General features: G+C 44.6%; 1 protein-coding gene across 8 annotated transcripts in view; it reads left to right on the forward strand.

Annotated features, from left to right (window-relative positions):
- ICA1 (islet cell autoantigen 1) overlaps positions 1 to 7,273 on the forward strand; it is a 146,845-nt gene extending 139,572 nt beyond the window's left edge. For 3 of the 8 annotated variants that reach the window (XM_023740480.1, XM_004386121.1, XM_023740482.1), the window contains one exon: positions 6,422 to 7,269. In XM_023740480.1, the coding sequence (XP_023596248.1) occupies positions 6,422 to 6,543 (122 nt within the window). In that variant the 3' untranslated portion in view covers positions 6,544 to 7,269. Of the gene's footprint in view, positions 1 to 6,421 lie in introns of all 8 variants that reach the window. The other 5 variants (XM_023740485.1, XM_023740484.1, XM_023740486.1 and 2 more) reach the window with 3 other exon arrangements.
- Positions 7,274 to 17,686: the final 10,413 nt, after the last annotated feature.

Below are 17,686 nucleotides of genomic sequence, written 5' to 3' on the forward strand. Positions count from 1 at the left end.
GATCGCATACAGCAACCTAATGAGGTAGGAATTTTTATCCACCCTTTGCAAGTGTGGAAACGGGCTCCACAGAGGACCAGCAGAGGAAGTGTGAAAAGCAGGATGGTGCTTGGCCCCCATTTGCTGTGGTGTTCCCTTTCCCCTCTTCTGCTAGTCCCACCCCAAAGCTCCCCAGGCCCTGATCATTGAGGCAGCCTGGGCTCTCTCAGAAAGTGAAATTACATTCATGGTAAAGTGCTACCCTGGATGGTGTTATTTTGGCTTCTTTTGCTGTTCTGGCTGGTCATTGTTACTTCTGGCTGATTTGTGTTTTACTTTATATAAGTAAAGGGGGTAGGGTTACCCTAATAAAATTGTAAACTTTGTGTTCCTGCAAATAGGTAGCACATTTGGCATATCAAAGACACTGAGAGGTAGGGGAGTCACTTAGTGCCCCCACCCTTCACCAGCCCTCTCCTGATGGAATTACTCTGAGATGGGTAGACATCTTTCTAGCCATACCTTGATATTAAAAACACCTTAGCAAACTAACACAAACTAGATAAGAGTTGATGGCAATTACGGAAATATTAACAATACATGATAAGGTGTATTAAAAAAATTTCTTTTTTGACAGAAGCTAAGACACTTGAAATTTGGCTTGGCATTCCATCCATAATTACCCTCATTGCACCCTTCCCTAAACAGTTCCCTAAGTGACGCAGCTGAGCTTAGTTTTTTATTTTTTATTACTTGGTAACTGGTGTCAACCAAAAACCAAAACCAAACCCGTTTCCGTCAAGTCAATTCCAGCTCATAGCGACCCTATAGGACAGAATAGAACTGCCCATAGTGTTTCCAAAGCTGTAAATCTTTACAGAAGCAGACTGCCAAACACCTTTCTCCTTGGGAGCAGCTGGTAGGTTTGAATCGCTGACTTTTTAGTTAGCAGCCGAGTGCTTAACCACTGCACCACCACAGCTCCTGGTGTCAACAGCTGTACCATTTTATCCCTTCTTGTACATATAGCCAAAATGTTAGGCCAAACCTTAATAACTGTTCTGAGGACAGAATGTGACTCGGCAAACTTGTTCTGCTTTGCACCATGGGAAGAGGAAATAATGATACCCTGCATCTTAGTGGAAATTCTGAGGTTTGCTGCCCCCATAATCTTGGCCCCAGAGAGGAGATATCTTCAAGCATCATCCTCCTTCATGCCTCTGCTGAAGAAAAGCCCCCAAAGCCCAGGGATTCTAGATGTCATTGGCTTCTGAGTGTCTTGTTTAGGTGAGCATTCTTCAAAAATCTATAATTAAAAAAGAATTCGATTAGAAAACATTTGTTCCCTTTATAAAAGAATCTGCCATTATAAACCTTTAAATGATGCTTGAAAATATGATTTGTATTTCTGGTACTGTTAAAATATGTCTTGATATACAGGAATATTTTTTATTTAAAAAACGTATTATTGTGGTAAAAATAAATAACAAAACATTTGCCAACTCAGCATTTTTTTACACATAAAATTCATTGGCATTGATTACTTTAATCATGTTGTGCAATCACCACCAATATCTGTTTCCAGATTTTTCCACCACCATTGATGGAAACCCAGTGCTCCCTAAGCAGTGACTTCCCTTCCTCCTTCCCACCACTGATAACCGCTAATAAATTCTAGTCTCTATATATTCGCCCATTCTAGATATTTCATATAAGTGAGACCACATAATATTTGTCCTTTTGTGAGGGATTTTATTTACAGCTTTTTGGGAACATGCCCATGACATAAAGGGGGGTGAGCTACATTTTGACATGTGAGCTTATTTCTGCCTCCTTTTAGGAATGTGTCCCATTTTATACTCTGAAAAATACAATGTTTTGAATCTGCCTCTCTTCTCTATCACCCCAGAAAGTTCCCTTGAAACCTGGTGCTTTTGATTGTTTATCAGTTATGTTAACTGTATGTTCAAATGCACCTAACCTGAGATGTGCAGATGGTTAATGAACTTGGCTACTAACGGAAAGGTTAGAAGTTCAGGTTCACCAAGAGGCACCTTAGAAAAAAGGCTTGGTGATCCAATGAATAATAATGCCTTTTCAATGAATAATAATGCCTTTTAAAACCCTCTATATTTTTTCATTATCTGAGACCTAGTAAATAGGTCACAGGCCACGTTTTTTATTAGTCATTGGTTAGTCTTCATAAATAAATGTGAATGCCACTTGCCTAAAATGAAGTACTTCAGCCAGGAGGTATTACAGCATCTAGTGTGTGTCCAGTGCTCCAAAGACCCTGGGCTTCAAGGGGCCCATACTCTAGGAGATGAGACAGAAATGCAAACTAATAACTATAGTATGATTTTATAATTAAGTTCACTAGAAAATAAATCTTAGAAGGGCAGGGTGAACAAACATCATCAAATCTTATTGCTTTGCTCTCTAAACTGGCTCCCCTGCCCCAGCTGAACTCTGCCATCCAAACATGATCTCTCTTGAGGGTCTCATCAGAGACAAAACCTTTTCTTCAGAAAACGCTGTGACCCAAGCATCCCAGTAAAAGGATGTAGTCTGGTGTATGGTGGACCCAGCAGTGATGCATCATCTGATGGTCTACATTTCACAATCCAACTCAGCAACGGACTTAATCCACAAACATTTACCAGTACTGTTTTACGTATTTTGGAGCACACTGAGAAGACTTCTTGTCTCATTGGGAAGACAGGATTATACACAAGGAATTAAAGAAGAGGTGCAAAAAGTATATGATAAAGCTCTAAATGAAATTAGTCATGCCAAAACATCCAGCACAGCAAGTGCTGTGGGAAGCCAGGTTGCCTTCCCTCAGAGTAGGAGTGCTGAGTGCCTCTGAATCACTCAGGGGCAGGGCAAGAGGGTGTTAAGGAACGTTTGGGCTATACAAACAAGATACCATTGTAAGGTACAACATAAATATAGGGAGGGCTTTCTTTCCCCCTCATATGTTTGGACTGGAATACCATGTATTTATCTGTATTAATTAAACCTCCCAATTTAAATTAGCTGGGAAGAAAATAAATGGACTGAATCATATGGGAAGTAGAGAGGATGTGCAATTTACTAGTTCTGTAGCTGCATGTAATAGGGCTCACTGTTTTAAGCTTTCCCCATTTGTGACAGAACAAGACAATTTCCTTGAAACACTGTTTTTTATCTTTGGTGTGATCATGAAATGATGATAGATGAGAAGAAAAATGGGCACAGAGCTGAAAAAGCAAAAATGCTGTAACTTATAAGCCATTTCTCATTTGCTTTTCAAAATTGAATATTTTTCTTAGTTTTTATATTTTCTAATTGGGCATGATTATACATATCTACTTCCTGGCGGCACGGTGATTCAGCTCTTGCTGCTAATTGAAAGGTCAACGGTTCCAACCCACCACCTGGTGATCTGTTTCCATAAAGATTACAGGCTTCAAAACCCTATGGGGCAGTTCTACTCTGTCATATGGGGTTGCTGAGTCAAAATTGACTCTACGGCACCTAGCAACAACAAATTTCTCCTAAAATGTATGCCAGGTATAGGGAACATCGGGAAAGGGACTTGGCATACCATCCACTTCCCTTTCTTTGGGGAATTGTTTGTTCCAAACCGTGGTTGAGAACCACATGCCCAGCAGCAGGTGGGCCCGTGTGAGTGCTTGTCCCCAGATCTAACACCCTCTGGTTTCAAACATTAGGCTGGTCAGAAAGCAATGCCAGGCCTCGTCCTCCCCCATGGCCAGCACCAGAGGCAAGCAGTCCAACAGCCCTGTTGAGAAAGGCAGTGCGGTGCTTCATCCTCCTGAAATGTCAGTTGCCTTGCCTTCCTGATTTTCTTTTCTGTACGTCTTTACTAACTTCCATTTGAACACATCAGGCTCAAAGCAGGGGCTACGGGCTGCAGAGTTTTTTTGTTTTTATTTTATTGCGGTAAAAAATATATAACACATTTGCCAATTCACCATTTTTTACATGTACAATTCAGTGACACCAATTACATTAATCATGTGGGGTGGAAAGTTTTGCACTCTCCTAGATATTACATAAGGAGCCCTGGTGGCACAACAGTTAAGTGCTCGGCTGTTAACCAAAAGGTTGGCAGTTCATATCTACCCAGCCTCTCAGTGGGAGAAAGATCTGGCAATCTGTTCCCATAAAGATTACAGCCTAGAAAACCCTATGGGGCAGTTCTCCCCTGTCACATGGAGTCACTATGAGTCAAAAATTGACTTGACAGCACTTAAGAACAATAGAAATTACATTCTGACGTTTTTTCCTGGCTTAATGGTTCTAATTTGTAATCTCCTTTATCAAATTGTATCTAATGAGCATAAGTCAAATGTCTGTCTCCCTGCGATTAGGTGCTTGCTTCCCAAGATACTAGGCGAAAACAGCAAGGTGGGAAGACCGCTTAGGTTTTCTATCTTTAGCAGAACATGCCTTCACCACCACTAAAAAAGGCATTCATTTAGGGCTCCTAAGAAAATGCTAGGTTTCTTGGTTGTCAAAAGAGGTCCTTTCAGGCTCCTGATGAGATCTATTCTCTTCTGAGCAGGCCCCCAAAGAGCACATCTGCTTGACAGAAGATCTCATCTGTATCTGCAGCTCTGTCTTTGTTCCTCTGGTCAGCATCCACTTTCCCTTTGTTGACCACAGGAAGTTAGAGGAAGTGTCTCTGCCATTATCATCAAAAAGCATTCATAGGATGCTCTTTTGAGGGTTGTGCAGATGAGTTGTAACTGGTTTTTTGCTTCCTCCGTGGAGGCCTGGGGAAAGGGAGGGTTGCCCCAAATTACAGTCACCTAATTCAGTCACCTGGCTCCTCTGTGCAAGGCCACTCCTGTGTCTCAGGGCCTTCTAAGACCTTTGCGGTGGTTATGAGGAAGGGGAAGTGAGCATGTCACCTTTTTTTAACTGGAAATGTCTTTAAGATATCTTGAAATCCTCTGTCAAGTATAGAGTAATCCACCTAAATCAGCCCTGCCCCATATAGTTTCCTCATGTGACCTCTTATATGACTAAAGAAAGATGAGCTACTCCCTCTTTTTTAAGTAGTAGTTTTTTTTTTTTCCTCCCCTCGATCAAGCTGTGTTTCGCTCTCTCAAGTCTCCGGGTATATCAGAATAATCTTGGTGTTTTGCGGGCTAACTGCACATAGAATTCAATTAATGTTAAATAGTAATAACAACCCACATACTACCAACTAGTCTTGTTAGCAGTTGTTTTATCTCTACAAATAAGATACATTAATTATCTAGTTATAAAAGTGATATATCTATAAGAGATTTAAAAAAAAAAAAAAGACAAAGGGAGAGGAATAAGAAGTGTAAAGTAATCAGTATACTGTTTTAACATTTAAGTGCCACTGTAATACAATGGAAGGCTCAGAGGCCGTGTTTATATTGGTATAATCACGTCACTATAATCCAGTCACTCTAGTATAACCACAGTTAGCAACTTGTCCTACCAATGTTTTTTGAGACTTTCTGGCCAGATGGCAAACACATTCCTAGCAGCTATCAGCTAGAAAGATAACCTGTCAGAGAGCCATTTGCTTCACACTTCCCAGCACTCCCACCTGTTGAAGAAAAATAATAATAATGGGTGATACAAGCCAATAATTCTCACGTGGAATGATTTATACACAAAAAGAGCTCCCTACTTATTAAGCAATCACTTGCATCAGGTGCTCTTTTGAAGATGTTCTCTTCATCTGGAGAATGATTTGGCTCTATAACTGTGGTATTCAGGAAGTTAGGGCAGGTTGCTCAGGGAAAGAGCAACCAGAAGAAGTATTCCCATGTGGCTTAAGAGTGATTGGGGCGTGGGGGCAATTTTGAGCCCACTGCGAGGAGGCTTGTCAAGGGCCTCCTTCCTTTGATGGGAGAGGGTTGAAGGGGTCAGTGACCTTGATAGACGAGAAGCCCAGGCCAGGTGCCACCCGCCTCTGCCCTTGTTGCCTTGGAGGGTGAGAAGAATGGGCACGGTATTTCTAATATCCCAGCAGATTTGAAAAAGATTCCTGTAGTAGACACTGGAAGGTACCTTGTTCCTCAGCCATTCAGTCTGCTTTATGAAATAACTGTGATATTTCCTGGTTGTGGCGAAGTGGCAAAATCTGAGGTTTTAAGCAATTCTGTGGAATGTGGCCACAGCCAGGGTGGGGCTGGAGGCTGAGAGCCACAGGAGAGCAAGAGAGAAGAACTTGTATAGGTTGGCTGGGTTAGTTAACGGAACAACTAATTTCTCACTGAGCTTCACTCCATGGTTTAGAGATATTACCCATCCAGCCACAGACAGAGTGATGAGATTTTTCTGAATGAAATTTCCCTTTTCAGGATGGCCCCTGACCTGCCTACATCCAGCATGGCAGAGGTAGGCGTTTGGAAGGTGGGTTTGCTGATGTTTCCTCTTCTCTCCCCAGAGCCTGCCAAGGCTGCCTCGGACCTGACTGCCTGGTTCAGTCTCTTTGCTGACCTCGACCCTTTATCAAATCCTGACGCTGTTGGGAAAACTGATAAAGAACACGAATTGCTCAATGCATGAGTCTGCAGCCTTCGGGAGGGGACACGTGTGCCACTCTTCAGCAACATCAGGGGGGTTAGCACAAGTATAAAGTGATCAGTATACTGTTTTAACATTTACGTGCCATTTTAATAAAATGAAAGGGTCAAAGGCCCTGTTTATATTGGTATAATTATTTACTCTTATTTGGTATAATGGGTTTTAGGGTATTCTCTTTGTGGATCTAAACAATACAGCATTCTCTAGGAATGGTTTCCAGGCAGGCCACTCTGGCTGATGCCACCATCATGGCTGCCAGTGTGTCCCTGGGCTACAGGGAGAGCCAAAATTCAAATCATAAACTTACTTTTTTACAGGTTTAACTGGCTGATCATACAGCCTCAGACAGCAGGAGGCTAACAAACCTTAAATGCCTCCCCCTGCCCTCTGCCTCTGCCCCTCTTAGAGGGGCTGCAGGGCAGCCCCCTCCTCCTGCCACGTCACCTTCTAGCGAGCTCTGGATGAAGCTCTGGTCAACCAAAGACACTGTTCCCACAGCCCGTGCCCAGTGGGCCATGTGTTCTCACTGGGGTGGAGGAGCTGGGCCTCTCTCCGCTGCACAAGCCTTTCTTTGGAAAGCAGCCATATTTGCAAATACCAGTTTCTCCTTTTGTCCTGTCCAAGGCTGGAATTCAAAAGCATGCATTTCTGGAGCCCCTTGTGACATTAACTTTTTTTTTTTAAATTAAACAGAAAATATCTGACATGAAAAGTCAAGTTAATGGCTAATGGCGTCTGTTGTGGAGACTCACGGTTGTGCGGAGGGAAGTGCACTGGGGTGGGGGCTGGGGTGGAACAGAAGAGGAGGGTGGGTCCCACCTACAGCCTTGAAGCTGCTGAGGTGATCCCATGCATCCCTCCCAACCCTACCCACCCCTCAGGAGCCACATCACATCACCTCTCTTCCACAGGCATACCTCAAATAAAAGGTGGGTTTGGGGGAGGGAGGAAATGGGACTTTGGTTTGATGAGGCAAGGATAGGAGCAAACGTTTTGCATTTGGGCACGTAAGCAGCTCAGACACTCCACCAGGTCTGAGTTAGAGATCCCAGAGCTGGCATCTATCTCCCCTCTCCCGGGGTCACTGGTGATGCCCTCACTGAAGGACCACGTGCATCCACAGAAGCCCATCCATACCCCTTTAGGTGAGCAAGTGGCCCTGAGTGGGGATGTGATTGATGGTCCACCAGAAGATGGTTCTAAATGCTCACCTGGTCCAGGGAGGTCCCTCCTGGGCTCCTGCAGCCTCAGCCCTCAGACCCTGAACGGGTTTCCCAAAGCCACTTCCGGAAAAACCCACAGGAATGCTGAGCTGCTCCAGCTCCTCTCTGGTGCTGCCCTCAAGGAAGGCCTGGCCACAGCAGTAAGCACTATCCTCTACAAGACACCCTAGAGGACTGGAAGCCGGTGCTGTTGGTGGTGGTCTCATTCTCTGCAAAGGAAAGAATTCTGCAGGTGAAAAGGGCTGGCAGCTCCACGTGTACTGAAGCTCATATAGCTCATCTCCAGGCTCAGCACAGGCTTCTACCCGAACCAAACCAAAGCCGTTGCTCTCGAGTGGATTCCGACTCATAGTGACCCTGTAGCGCTCTTATAGGGCAGAGTAGAACTGCCCCATGGAGTTTCTAAGGAGCGCCTGGTGGATTCGAAGTGCCGACCTTTCGGTTAGCAGATGTAGCACTTAACCACTATACCACCAGGGTTTGCAAAACCCCCTTGCCTTCCGGTGGATTCCGACTCATAGCAATCCTATAGGACAGAGTAAAACTGCCCACAGGCTTTCTAGGGAGCCCCTTTTGTTAGGATCTCAATTATTTATCAGATTGCTCGGCCTGGCGTTCATGGCTTTTGAGGATGTCAAGATACAGTCCCACCTTGCTCCCTCCATGCACGCACATGCACAGGGTTGCTTGCTGCCCCTGAATGCACCTTTGCATCCCTGGGTCTGTGTATTTGCTGTGCACACCACCGAGGGTGCTCCCCCATCCTTATCCACAGCTACCACTGACACGCCACAGGAGCCTCACTAGATCCGACCTCCCCCACAAGGACTTCTGTAAGTGCATCCCCCGGTTCCTTTGAGGAACTACCCCATTTCTCCCTAAGAATTCTTTGGTCCCTGCCCCACCCCTGCTCCTCATCCAGTAACTCCGTGATACAGCACGTATGGTTGCCTGCCCTGCCCTGCGTGGTAAGGTCTGTGCTTTATGCATCCGTTCTACCACTAGGAAAGATCGCTGGTGATGCAATGGTTAAGTGCTCGGCTGCTAACCGAAAGGTTGGCAGTTGGAACCCACCACCTGGTGATCTGTTCCCATAAAGATTACACCCCAGAAAACCCTATGAGGCAGTTCTACGCTGTCACATGGAGTCACTAAAAGAAATCGACGGGACAGCACCTAACAACAACTACTACTCGGTGTTGTAACCCGGCAAACAGGGTCCCCGTTTCCTAAATGCTTCTCTGTACCCCCAGCGGTCAGCACCTCGGCATCACCTTGTGAGCACTGGATTAATGATTGCTGAATTGAGCTGCCCAGCATGGAATGCAGATCAGGGAGTCAAGAGTTACATCCTGGGTCACATTTGTTTGCAGTCTTCAAAACACACAGCAGCTGCAGGAAGAAGATGAAGTGGGAGGGGCTGACTCGCCAGTCCAGCTCCAGGCCCAGAGAGCCCAGGACTAGAGGTGGGAAACCCTTCTGTTTTGGATGGTTCACTTTAAATACCAATAGGCTGCATTTTATAATTGATCAGTGGGTAGAGGGAAGAGGAGGATTGTGGTAGCTGGACAGGTTTTGCTATAAGTAAATGGAAAGAATTGCACATGGAGGCATTTTCTCCCTGAATTTTCTTTACATCTTTGTCACACAAAAAACACAATTGCCTTTCTCATCCGCAGTCCACTTGGCCAGCCTCTTGATTCCTCTTGATAGGCGTGTTTTGATCCAGGCTCACACAAAGCCTCTTTGCCCTCTTCTCCAGTTCAAGGAGGAGCAGCTGCTGCCTAATTTCTCTGTTAAGTGGCCTGTGTGCTGGCCCCAACTGGGAGCGTCCTCCAGCCGCCTGGGGTCCCTCCCCAGCCACCAGTGGATAGGACCCATTCTGAGATGAAGCAGCGACAGGTGGCCCGCCCTCTTCACACCCAGTCTTGCTTCTCCCTCACTTTGAACCCACAGGGTGAGGCTGGGCTGAACCACAATCACGCTGGCACCCTCAGGGAGAGTTAGAAAGCACCTGCCCCTTGAAAACTTTCCTGCCGTTTTAGGTAGCCTCCAAATCTCCCTTTTGTTCTCTTCCTCCCCAGCCAACATGTAAAAGAAGATACAAGTGTAAGGAATCGAGCCAGGAGCCAGAAACGGTGCTGTTTTCTTATTTCTTTCCCCAGCTGGCATGGGCTTCAGTGCACTTTATAGATTCATTTGCTTCAAAGTGTAATTTTAGAAATGTCAAGTTGATTTTGAGTTCTGTGAGAGTGAGAAATGTATCCGTCAGCTTCAGAATTAGAAATGCACCAACTTAGGAAGAGCTAGCACTTTTTGTTGGAGATTTTTGCCCAAGAAGACAGGATTTGCTCAGAGGTAGCAGCTCGGGGGAGCCCTGAGTTGCCAGTGGGCATGTAGGTAGGGCTCACCCATCAGAGCGTGGTCTTACTATGGGCTTGCGGCCAAGGCTGAGGCTGGGCTGTAGGTGCCCTATGAGGATGCCCAGCCATCCTGGTAGAGATGGCACCTGCCAGGTATCTCCTGTCCATTACTCATTTTCAACTCCCAACTAAACTGCAAGCTTCCCTCTCTTGGAGGTTACTGCAGAGGTCCTTCCCCAGGGGCCCACCCTGGCACTGGCTCAGGGCTAACTATTAATGCTGCTTTTTTTCCCCCCATATATCAATGTTGCATCTGTCTTTGTGCTCAACCAGTGTCCTTCAGAGAGGCTATGGCAGTTAACCCTCTGCTTTGATTTCAACCATCTTCCCAGCCCTTTAACTGGCACCACTCACAGTGTAATGATGTAGGTCTCTTCAGCTTTGTTAGAAAACAGACTTCAGCCTGGAGCCATCTCCACGTGAACGGCGCTGGCGGCCAAGAAGTCTGCCTTGAAAAGGAGTCTGATAAATGAGTGATGTGTGTGATGGGTACAGGCCAGGAAGTGTGGTGGCACCAGTGCTGTGTATTTACCAACACTGCATTAGACCTTGTCTGTCATGGGGCTTTAAGAGTTAAGAGTTTAGTTTTGTTTTTTTTTTCCTTATCAAAAGTAACTACACTTCCGGAACTCAGGGGCATGTATGGGTGAGAAAAGCAGAAAGTTCAAAGAACACATCTGTGAAACAGTGGTGTCAGATCTCACCTAACTTCATGGGAGTTAAGGTGAATCAAGATTAGCCTCAAGCTGATCCCTATGAGGTAGAGGTCAGGCATAACTCCACTCTCCAACCTTTTTACCAATTCTGACACCAGCTATCCCTCCTACAGCACTCTCCACTTCTCTTCTAGGTTTGATAACCCATTACAATGCGCACACATAACTCACAGACCAGGCTTATATTTAAGTGGTTTATTAAGGAAGTAACAGGGTACTACTCAGGATCAGGATCAGGAAGCACATATGCAAAGTCTGGAAGTCTCCCCTGAAGTGGAGAGCACATCTCTCCCTTCAGTGTAGGACAGCTCTCTCAGCTCCTCTCTGTCTCCTCAGGACAGGCCCCATCTCGGCCCCCTCAAGACAGGCCTCTCTGCCTTCAGTCTTTCGGCCATCAATGTCTCCACTGCTAACTGACCCAGCTCATAGCCAGTGTAGCAGTTTTGTTCAGCTGTCTTAGCTGCATTCCTAGAAGCAGGTTTCTTCCATCACCACTGACTCTACCGTGGGGCCCCTCCTGGGCCTGTTGCTGTCTTCAGTGTTACAGCCCTTGACTTGTGTTACAGCTCTTTCAAGAGGTTCCTTGCCTCTTCTTTCTCTGCTGCTTCTCTCTTTTCTATCTTCCTTCTGCTTCTGTCTGCCAACCTCTGTGGGGTTGGCTGCATATATAAGCAAGCTCATGGTGAATTTCAAGGCATGGCCCTCCCACCAGGGCCATGAACTGACCAATCTCCTCTCGGTATGTCACAGACACTTCATTTGTATGGTAGCTTATAGTACAGGCATGGCCCTCCCACCAGGGCCATGAACTGACCAATCTCCACTCGGTATGTCACAGACACTTCATTTGTATGGTAGCTTATAGTACAGGCATGGCCCTCCCACCAGGGCCATGAACTGACCAATCTCCTCTCGGTATGTCACAGACACTTCATTTGTATGGTAGCTTATAGTCACTTTATTTGCATAAGTATATTGACCAATGTCTGCAAGGTGCACAAAATAGACCAATCACAGTGCAGGCTGCAGCCAAAGACCAGACAAAAAGTATCAAACAATCAAATTGTTTACAGCTTGCCCAGGAAATATCAGTCAACCCAAACAAAAGTAACAAACTCTCTGGAATAGAAAACTAGGGCAAAGGTAACTAACTCCTCGGGGATTAGAGGAAAAATCTCTCAAACTGCTTTTTGAAACAACAAAGGCAAAAGGCCACATAAAGGAACACATTTCACCACAACATCATTACTGCAACCCAATTCAAACAGGCTTAAATAACAACAACCCTGCCTCCCCTCTCCACCCCCCCGCTTAAAAAAAAAAAAACAGGCAGGGGATTTATTTGCTCAGGTAACTGAAAAGTTCAGGCGTAGACTTCAGGTATATCTTGATCCAGGGGCTCAGATGCTATCCTCAGCAATTGTCCCCTTTTCAGCTTTCAGTTTTATTCCCTCTATGTTGCTTCATTCCAACAGGCTCTTCTTACAAGGTGGCAAAACAGCCACCAGCATTTCTAGCCAAAGTCCTGGAATTGAGCCTATCCTGGGTCCTATGTCCATTCTCCAGCCAACCACTGGGATCAAGGTTGGGGAGGGGCTCCTCTTTGCCCAGATTTTCATTTGCTTATTCCTGGAGCCTGACCCTTGTGGACTGGATATTAGACAGGAAAACGCAATAGATGTCCACTGTAGATGTGTTTACTGGAATGACTTTGAGGAGACACTTGTCTTTCCAGAGATTATAAAACGAGGTGGTTAAAGAATTGGAACGTTTTCCGGAAACCCTGCTACAGGGGCCCCTTTTGACTAACCCCAGGCACGGGGACTGAAAGGCTTGGAGCTCTCAGTGGCCCATTGCTTATATCTAACTTACACTTCTCCTAATAGCTGACTTCAAAGACTCACGAAAGGGACCTTAGAGCTCTGTGCAGCCGACCCACGCATATCCAGATGAGGAAACCGAGGGACCAAAGTGATATGAAGGGACTGGCTCAAAGTTAATGGAAAACCAGAGCTAGAACCCAGGTTGCCTGAGTCCCAAACCGGGGCATGTTTCACTTCAAGATATTTTCTAAAAATACAAGCTGTAGAAAAGAATGCAAAGACACATAAAATATTCCTTTAAAAACCAACCTCTCTTTTCTCCCCTTCCAATCTTTTTTCTTTCTTCTTCTTCTTTTTTTTTTTTTTAAATACCAATCATTAAATACACCCTTTGGGGATAGAATCTAGGAAAATGGTATACGGCAGTAGCTTAGAGTTTCGGTCCTGAAGCCAGACAAATCTGTGGTCAAACCTAGACTCCACCAGCTGTCAGTCATATGTCCTTTCTGTGCTTCAGTTTCTTGTCTATAAAATAGGGGTAGTAACATTCCCTGCCTCATGAGGTTATTACAAAGATTAAGTGAGTTGATGCCCCAAAGACTTTAGCATTGCAGTTGTACACTACAGCACACAAGTAATGCCCAGCTGTAATGCGACAAGTCATGGTTACAGATGTTCACTTGCTCAGTAAAATGCTGTTGGTTAAAATTGGAACAGAGGCTGCTCCCTGCCCTGATGACCTGCCATAAAACTTTCCAAGCCCCATCTTCTCTTCCCTTCACTTAACTTGTTCCTAAATATTGTGGGAATAGAGGAAGGTAGGAGGGCGGGACTAGAACGTTTAATGAATAGGTTGCCTCTGATTTTTCCATAAAGTTGTGTAGAATTCTGTGATGAGACCAGGAGAAATGAAGTGAGATCTCTTCCAGACAAAAGAGGACAACCCCCAAAACAGGCCTAAGCAACTCACCAACTTTAAAGGTATTTTAAAGATGAACCACTAACTAGAACAATGATTAAAAGAAACTGGGAAGCAGCACAACTGGAACTCTCTCACAGTTTGTTGATGGAAATGCAAAACGAACAGCAAAAAAGTTTGGCAGTTTCATAGAAAATTAAACACACTTACTGTGCAATGCAGCAATCCTACTCCTAAGAATTTCCCTAGAGAAATAAAAATTTATGTTCATACAAAAATTTGTATGTAAATGTGTATAGCAGCTTTATTCATAATCTGTAAAAGCTGTAAACAGCTGAAATGTTCAACTGGTGAATGCATAAGCTATGGTACATGCATACCATGGAGTACTATTTAGCAATAAACATGAACAAACTATTGATAAACGCTACAACGTGGTAAGTTGTGTTGATATCATGTAACCCGAACATGCTGTGATGAGAAGGGCACTTCAGTTCTCTGGTATTTCCCAACACTCATAATGAGAGGTATTCGACAGAATACCTGACCAGTACTTTTCAAGGTCATGAAAGACAAGGAAAGACTAAGAAACTGCCACAGATGGGAGGAGACATGATTAAATGCAATGTGGGATCCTGGGAGAAACAAGGACATAAATGGAAGAACAGGTGGAATCCAAACAAAGTGTTAGTTTAGTTAATAGTATTGTAACGATATTAATTTCTCTTTTTTTGACAACTATCCCTTAGCTATGGAAGATGTTAACATTAGGAAAAGCTGGGTAAAAAGTATACAGGAACACTGTACTATCTTTGCAGCTTTTCTGTAAATCTAAAATTATTTCAAAATAAAAAAAGCTGGTTTTTTTTAAAGGCTACATATTGTGTGGTTCCATTTGTGTGACATTTTGAAAGATGCAAAACTATAAGGAAAGATATCAGATCAGTGGTTGCCAGGGGCTGACGTTTGGGGAGGGACTGTCTACAAAGGGCACAAGAGAATTTGGGGAGGTGATGGAACTGTTCTATAAAGTGATTGTGTTAGTTTTCACATGACTATGCATTTGTCAAAATCCATAGGATTGGATACTAAAAAAGGTGGATTTTACTGTATGTAAATTATATCTCAGTAAGTATGACTTTAAAGAAAGACAAGAAATTGGATTTTGGATCCTCCACAAAGGGATGCCAGCACTATAGAGAAGGAGAACCCCTGAGATGTTACCTGAAGCAGAGACATTTCACACTGGGTTGCAGATCAAGGGGCCAAGGACGATTATGCTCTTTGTAGAGGTGCTGTCATGGGGCTTTCTTCCAGCATCCCTCCAAGGAGAAGGCAGGCCAGGTTAGGTTATGCTTCAGCAACAATCACCATATAATCTCAGTGGTTTCTCACAAGAAGTTTATTTCTCACTCATGTGCTACTCCCAATGTGAGTCAGTGGGGCTCTGCCCCACAAATCCTCAGGGACTCACGTTGAGGAAGGCGATATAGGCCTACAGCCTGGCAGGTGGAACACTGAGTTTCTGTCAGTGCAGCAAGCAAAGACAGAGCTGGAGGGCTATGCCTGGAAGGCTCTTCCAGGCTTCATCCCAGGAGTAGCACACCTCTGTTCCTGCCACAGCCATGTACCATACCTAACTGCACGTGCTGGGAAATGGGACAGGGTTGGTGGAATATTTTATGAGTACTACATCTCTGTGCAAACAGTTAAGCGCTGGACTGCTAACCAAAAGGGGTAATTCTAACCTCACCTAGAGGTGCCTCAGAAAAACTGGCCTGGCAAGCTGCTTCCGGAAGGTCACGGTCTTGAAAACCATATGGAGCAGTTCTACTCTGCACACATGGGGTCGCCATGAGTTGGAATCAACTTGGCAGCAACTAACAACAACATTATCTCTGCCACCATCTCCAAAAAGCTCTCAGTCTTTAAAGTTGATTTTGAAAAGTTTATTACAACAAAGTCTATTTTGTTTAAAGGAAGGAAGAAAAAAATATATGTATTACTGTCTCAGTTATCTAGTGCTGCTATAACAGAAATACCACAAGTGGATGGCTTTAACAAACAGAAATTTATTCCTTCATAGTCTAGAAGGCTAGAAGTCTGAATTCGGGATGCCAGCTCCAGGGGAAGGCTTTGTCTCTCTTTCGGTTCTTGGGGAAGGTCCTTGTCATCAGTCTTCCTGGTCTAGAAATTTCTCAGCACAGGGACCCCAGGTCCAAAGGACACACACTGCTCCTGGCACTTCTTTCTTCTTGATATGAAGTCCATCTCCTCTCTGCTCGCTTCTGTCTTTTATATCTCAAAAGAGATTGACTCAAGATACAACTTAATCCTGCAGATAGAGTGCTGCTTCATTAACGTAACTGCCTCTAATCTGCCTCATTAACATCAGAGGTTAGGATTCACAACATATAGGATAATCACATCAGATGACAAAATGGTGCACAATCACACAATATGGGAATCATGGCCTAGCCAAGCTGACACACATTTGTGGGGGACACAATTCAATCCATAACAATTACTTGCAGGAAGTTTTTTTTTTTTTTTAAGTAGACAAGGGTCTTGTAATACTGACGGTTCTATCTTCTTACAGGAAACTTGAAAAACTGTGAGGATGCATTGTATAGACCAACATATGCAATGCCTACCATACCCCTACCCTTCTTCTAAGCAGTCCCAGCTCCCATCTGGCAGGGAAGATGCGGTTGTAGGCCAGTAAGTTATGCTCTGCGTTGCAGGACCTCGTCTCAGCTGACTAGCTCAGGAAGCCAGTGTGGTAGGCCTGGTAGATAACTTTTCACCCAGAGAAGAGTCCGAGCTTATCAGATTCTCCCTCCTTTGATTCTGAACTTGTGATAGTATGAAATAATTTGCCAATTATAAAAGCAGTAGACCCCAAAATTACGGTAGCCATGCACAGCTACTATAAAGCAATAGGAGCCTTGAGTCATCAGGGACTATGAGCAAGCAGAAGCAGAGAGATATGGAAAAGATGTCCAGTGGAAGAGGTGAGATTGCTGGTAATAGCAGGCCATCAGAACAGGCTGAGTTGCTCAGTCACCACGAGCACTGAGCATTGTTGTACTTCAGCTGCTGATTTAAACTTCCTAGATCAATTGCACCTCTTTGTACTCTCCTCTGAAAAAAGATTTTTGACCTTAATACAAAATAAAAACTATACCCTACCTTCTGATAATTGGTAAGAAACTAACCTGAGGGCCCTACTGTTCTGAACATGTCCAAAGGTTTGCTCTGGAGTTCTGAAGCAGTTGGTCATGGTCTTTGAACCAGTGTTCTCACTGAGAACATGATTGACCTCAGCTGAATTCTGGGAAACCTCAAGCTTTCTATCAATCTCTTCCTTTACCCTGCTCATATTGCTTGGCAGTCTTGTGGCATTTTGGTAGCTGTCCGAGCCCACTTGGATTCTTCTTCCTTTATTGCTGGATACACTGCCCTGAGAACAACTCCATGGTGGATAATGCCTGGGCAACCTGAGGAGAACACTGTTCAGAAGTGCTCAGGAAACATCAGAAACCAGATAGGAACCTGCACAGACGCCTCCTCTGCCAGCCAGAGGAGAAAATTAATTTTAGAAATGCCTTATCTTGGAGAAGGACATCATGCTTGTTAAAGTAGAGGGTCAGTGAAAAAGAGGAAGACCCTCAACAAGATGGATTGACACAGTGGCTACAACAATGGGCAAACATAGCAACGACTCTGAGGATGGCGCAGGACTAGGCAGTGTTTTGTTCTGTTGTACATAAGGCTATGAGTCGGAATTGACTTGACGGCACCTAACAACAGCAACATGCATCAGCTCTCTGGGGCTTCCTTCTCCAGCCACTTCCAAGGGAGTACTTTCATAGATTTTGTCCTAGGTGTCACCTTGCAGGTATATCTGGCCCTGAACTGTACTCTCACAAGGGTATGTTCCCCATTTAGAGCACCCTTCACTGTTCCTCTGTCCCCAATACAAACAGTAGGCATTCTCAGAGTTGACAAAAGCACTTGA

This window comes from Trichechus manatus, unplaced genomic scaffold (assembly GCF_000243295.1).
Source record: "Trichechus manatus latirostris isolate Lorelei unplaced genomic scaffold, TriManLat1.0 scaffold00156, whole genome shotgun sequence".
In the NCBI taxonomy this organism is placed as follows: Eukaryota; Metazoa; Chordata; class Mammalia; order Sirenia; family Trichechidae; genus Trichechus; species Trichechus manatus.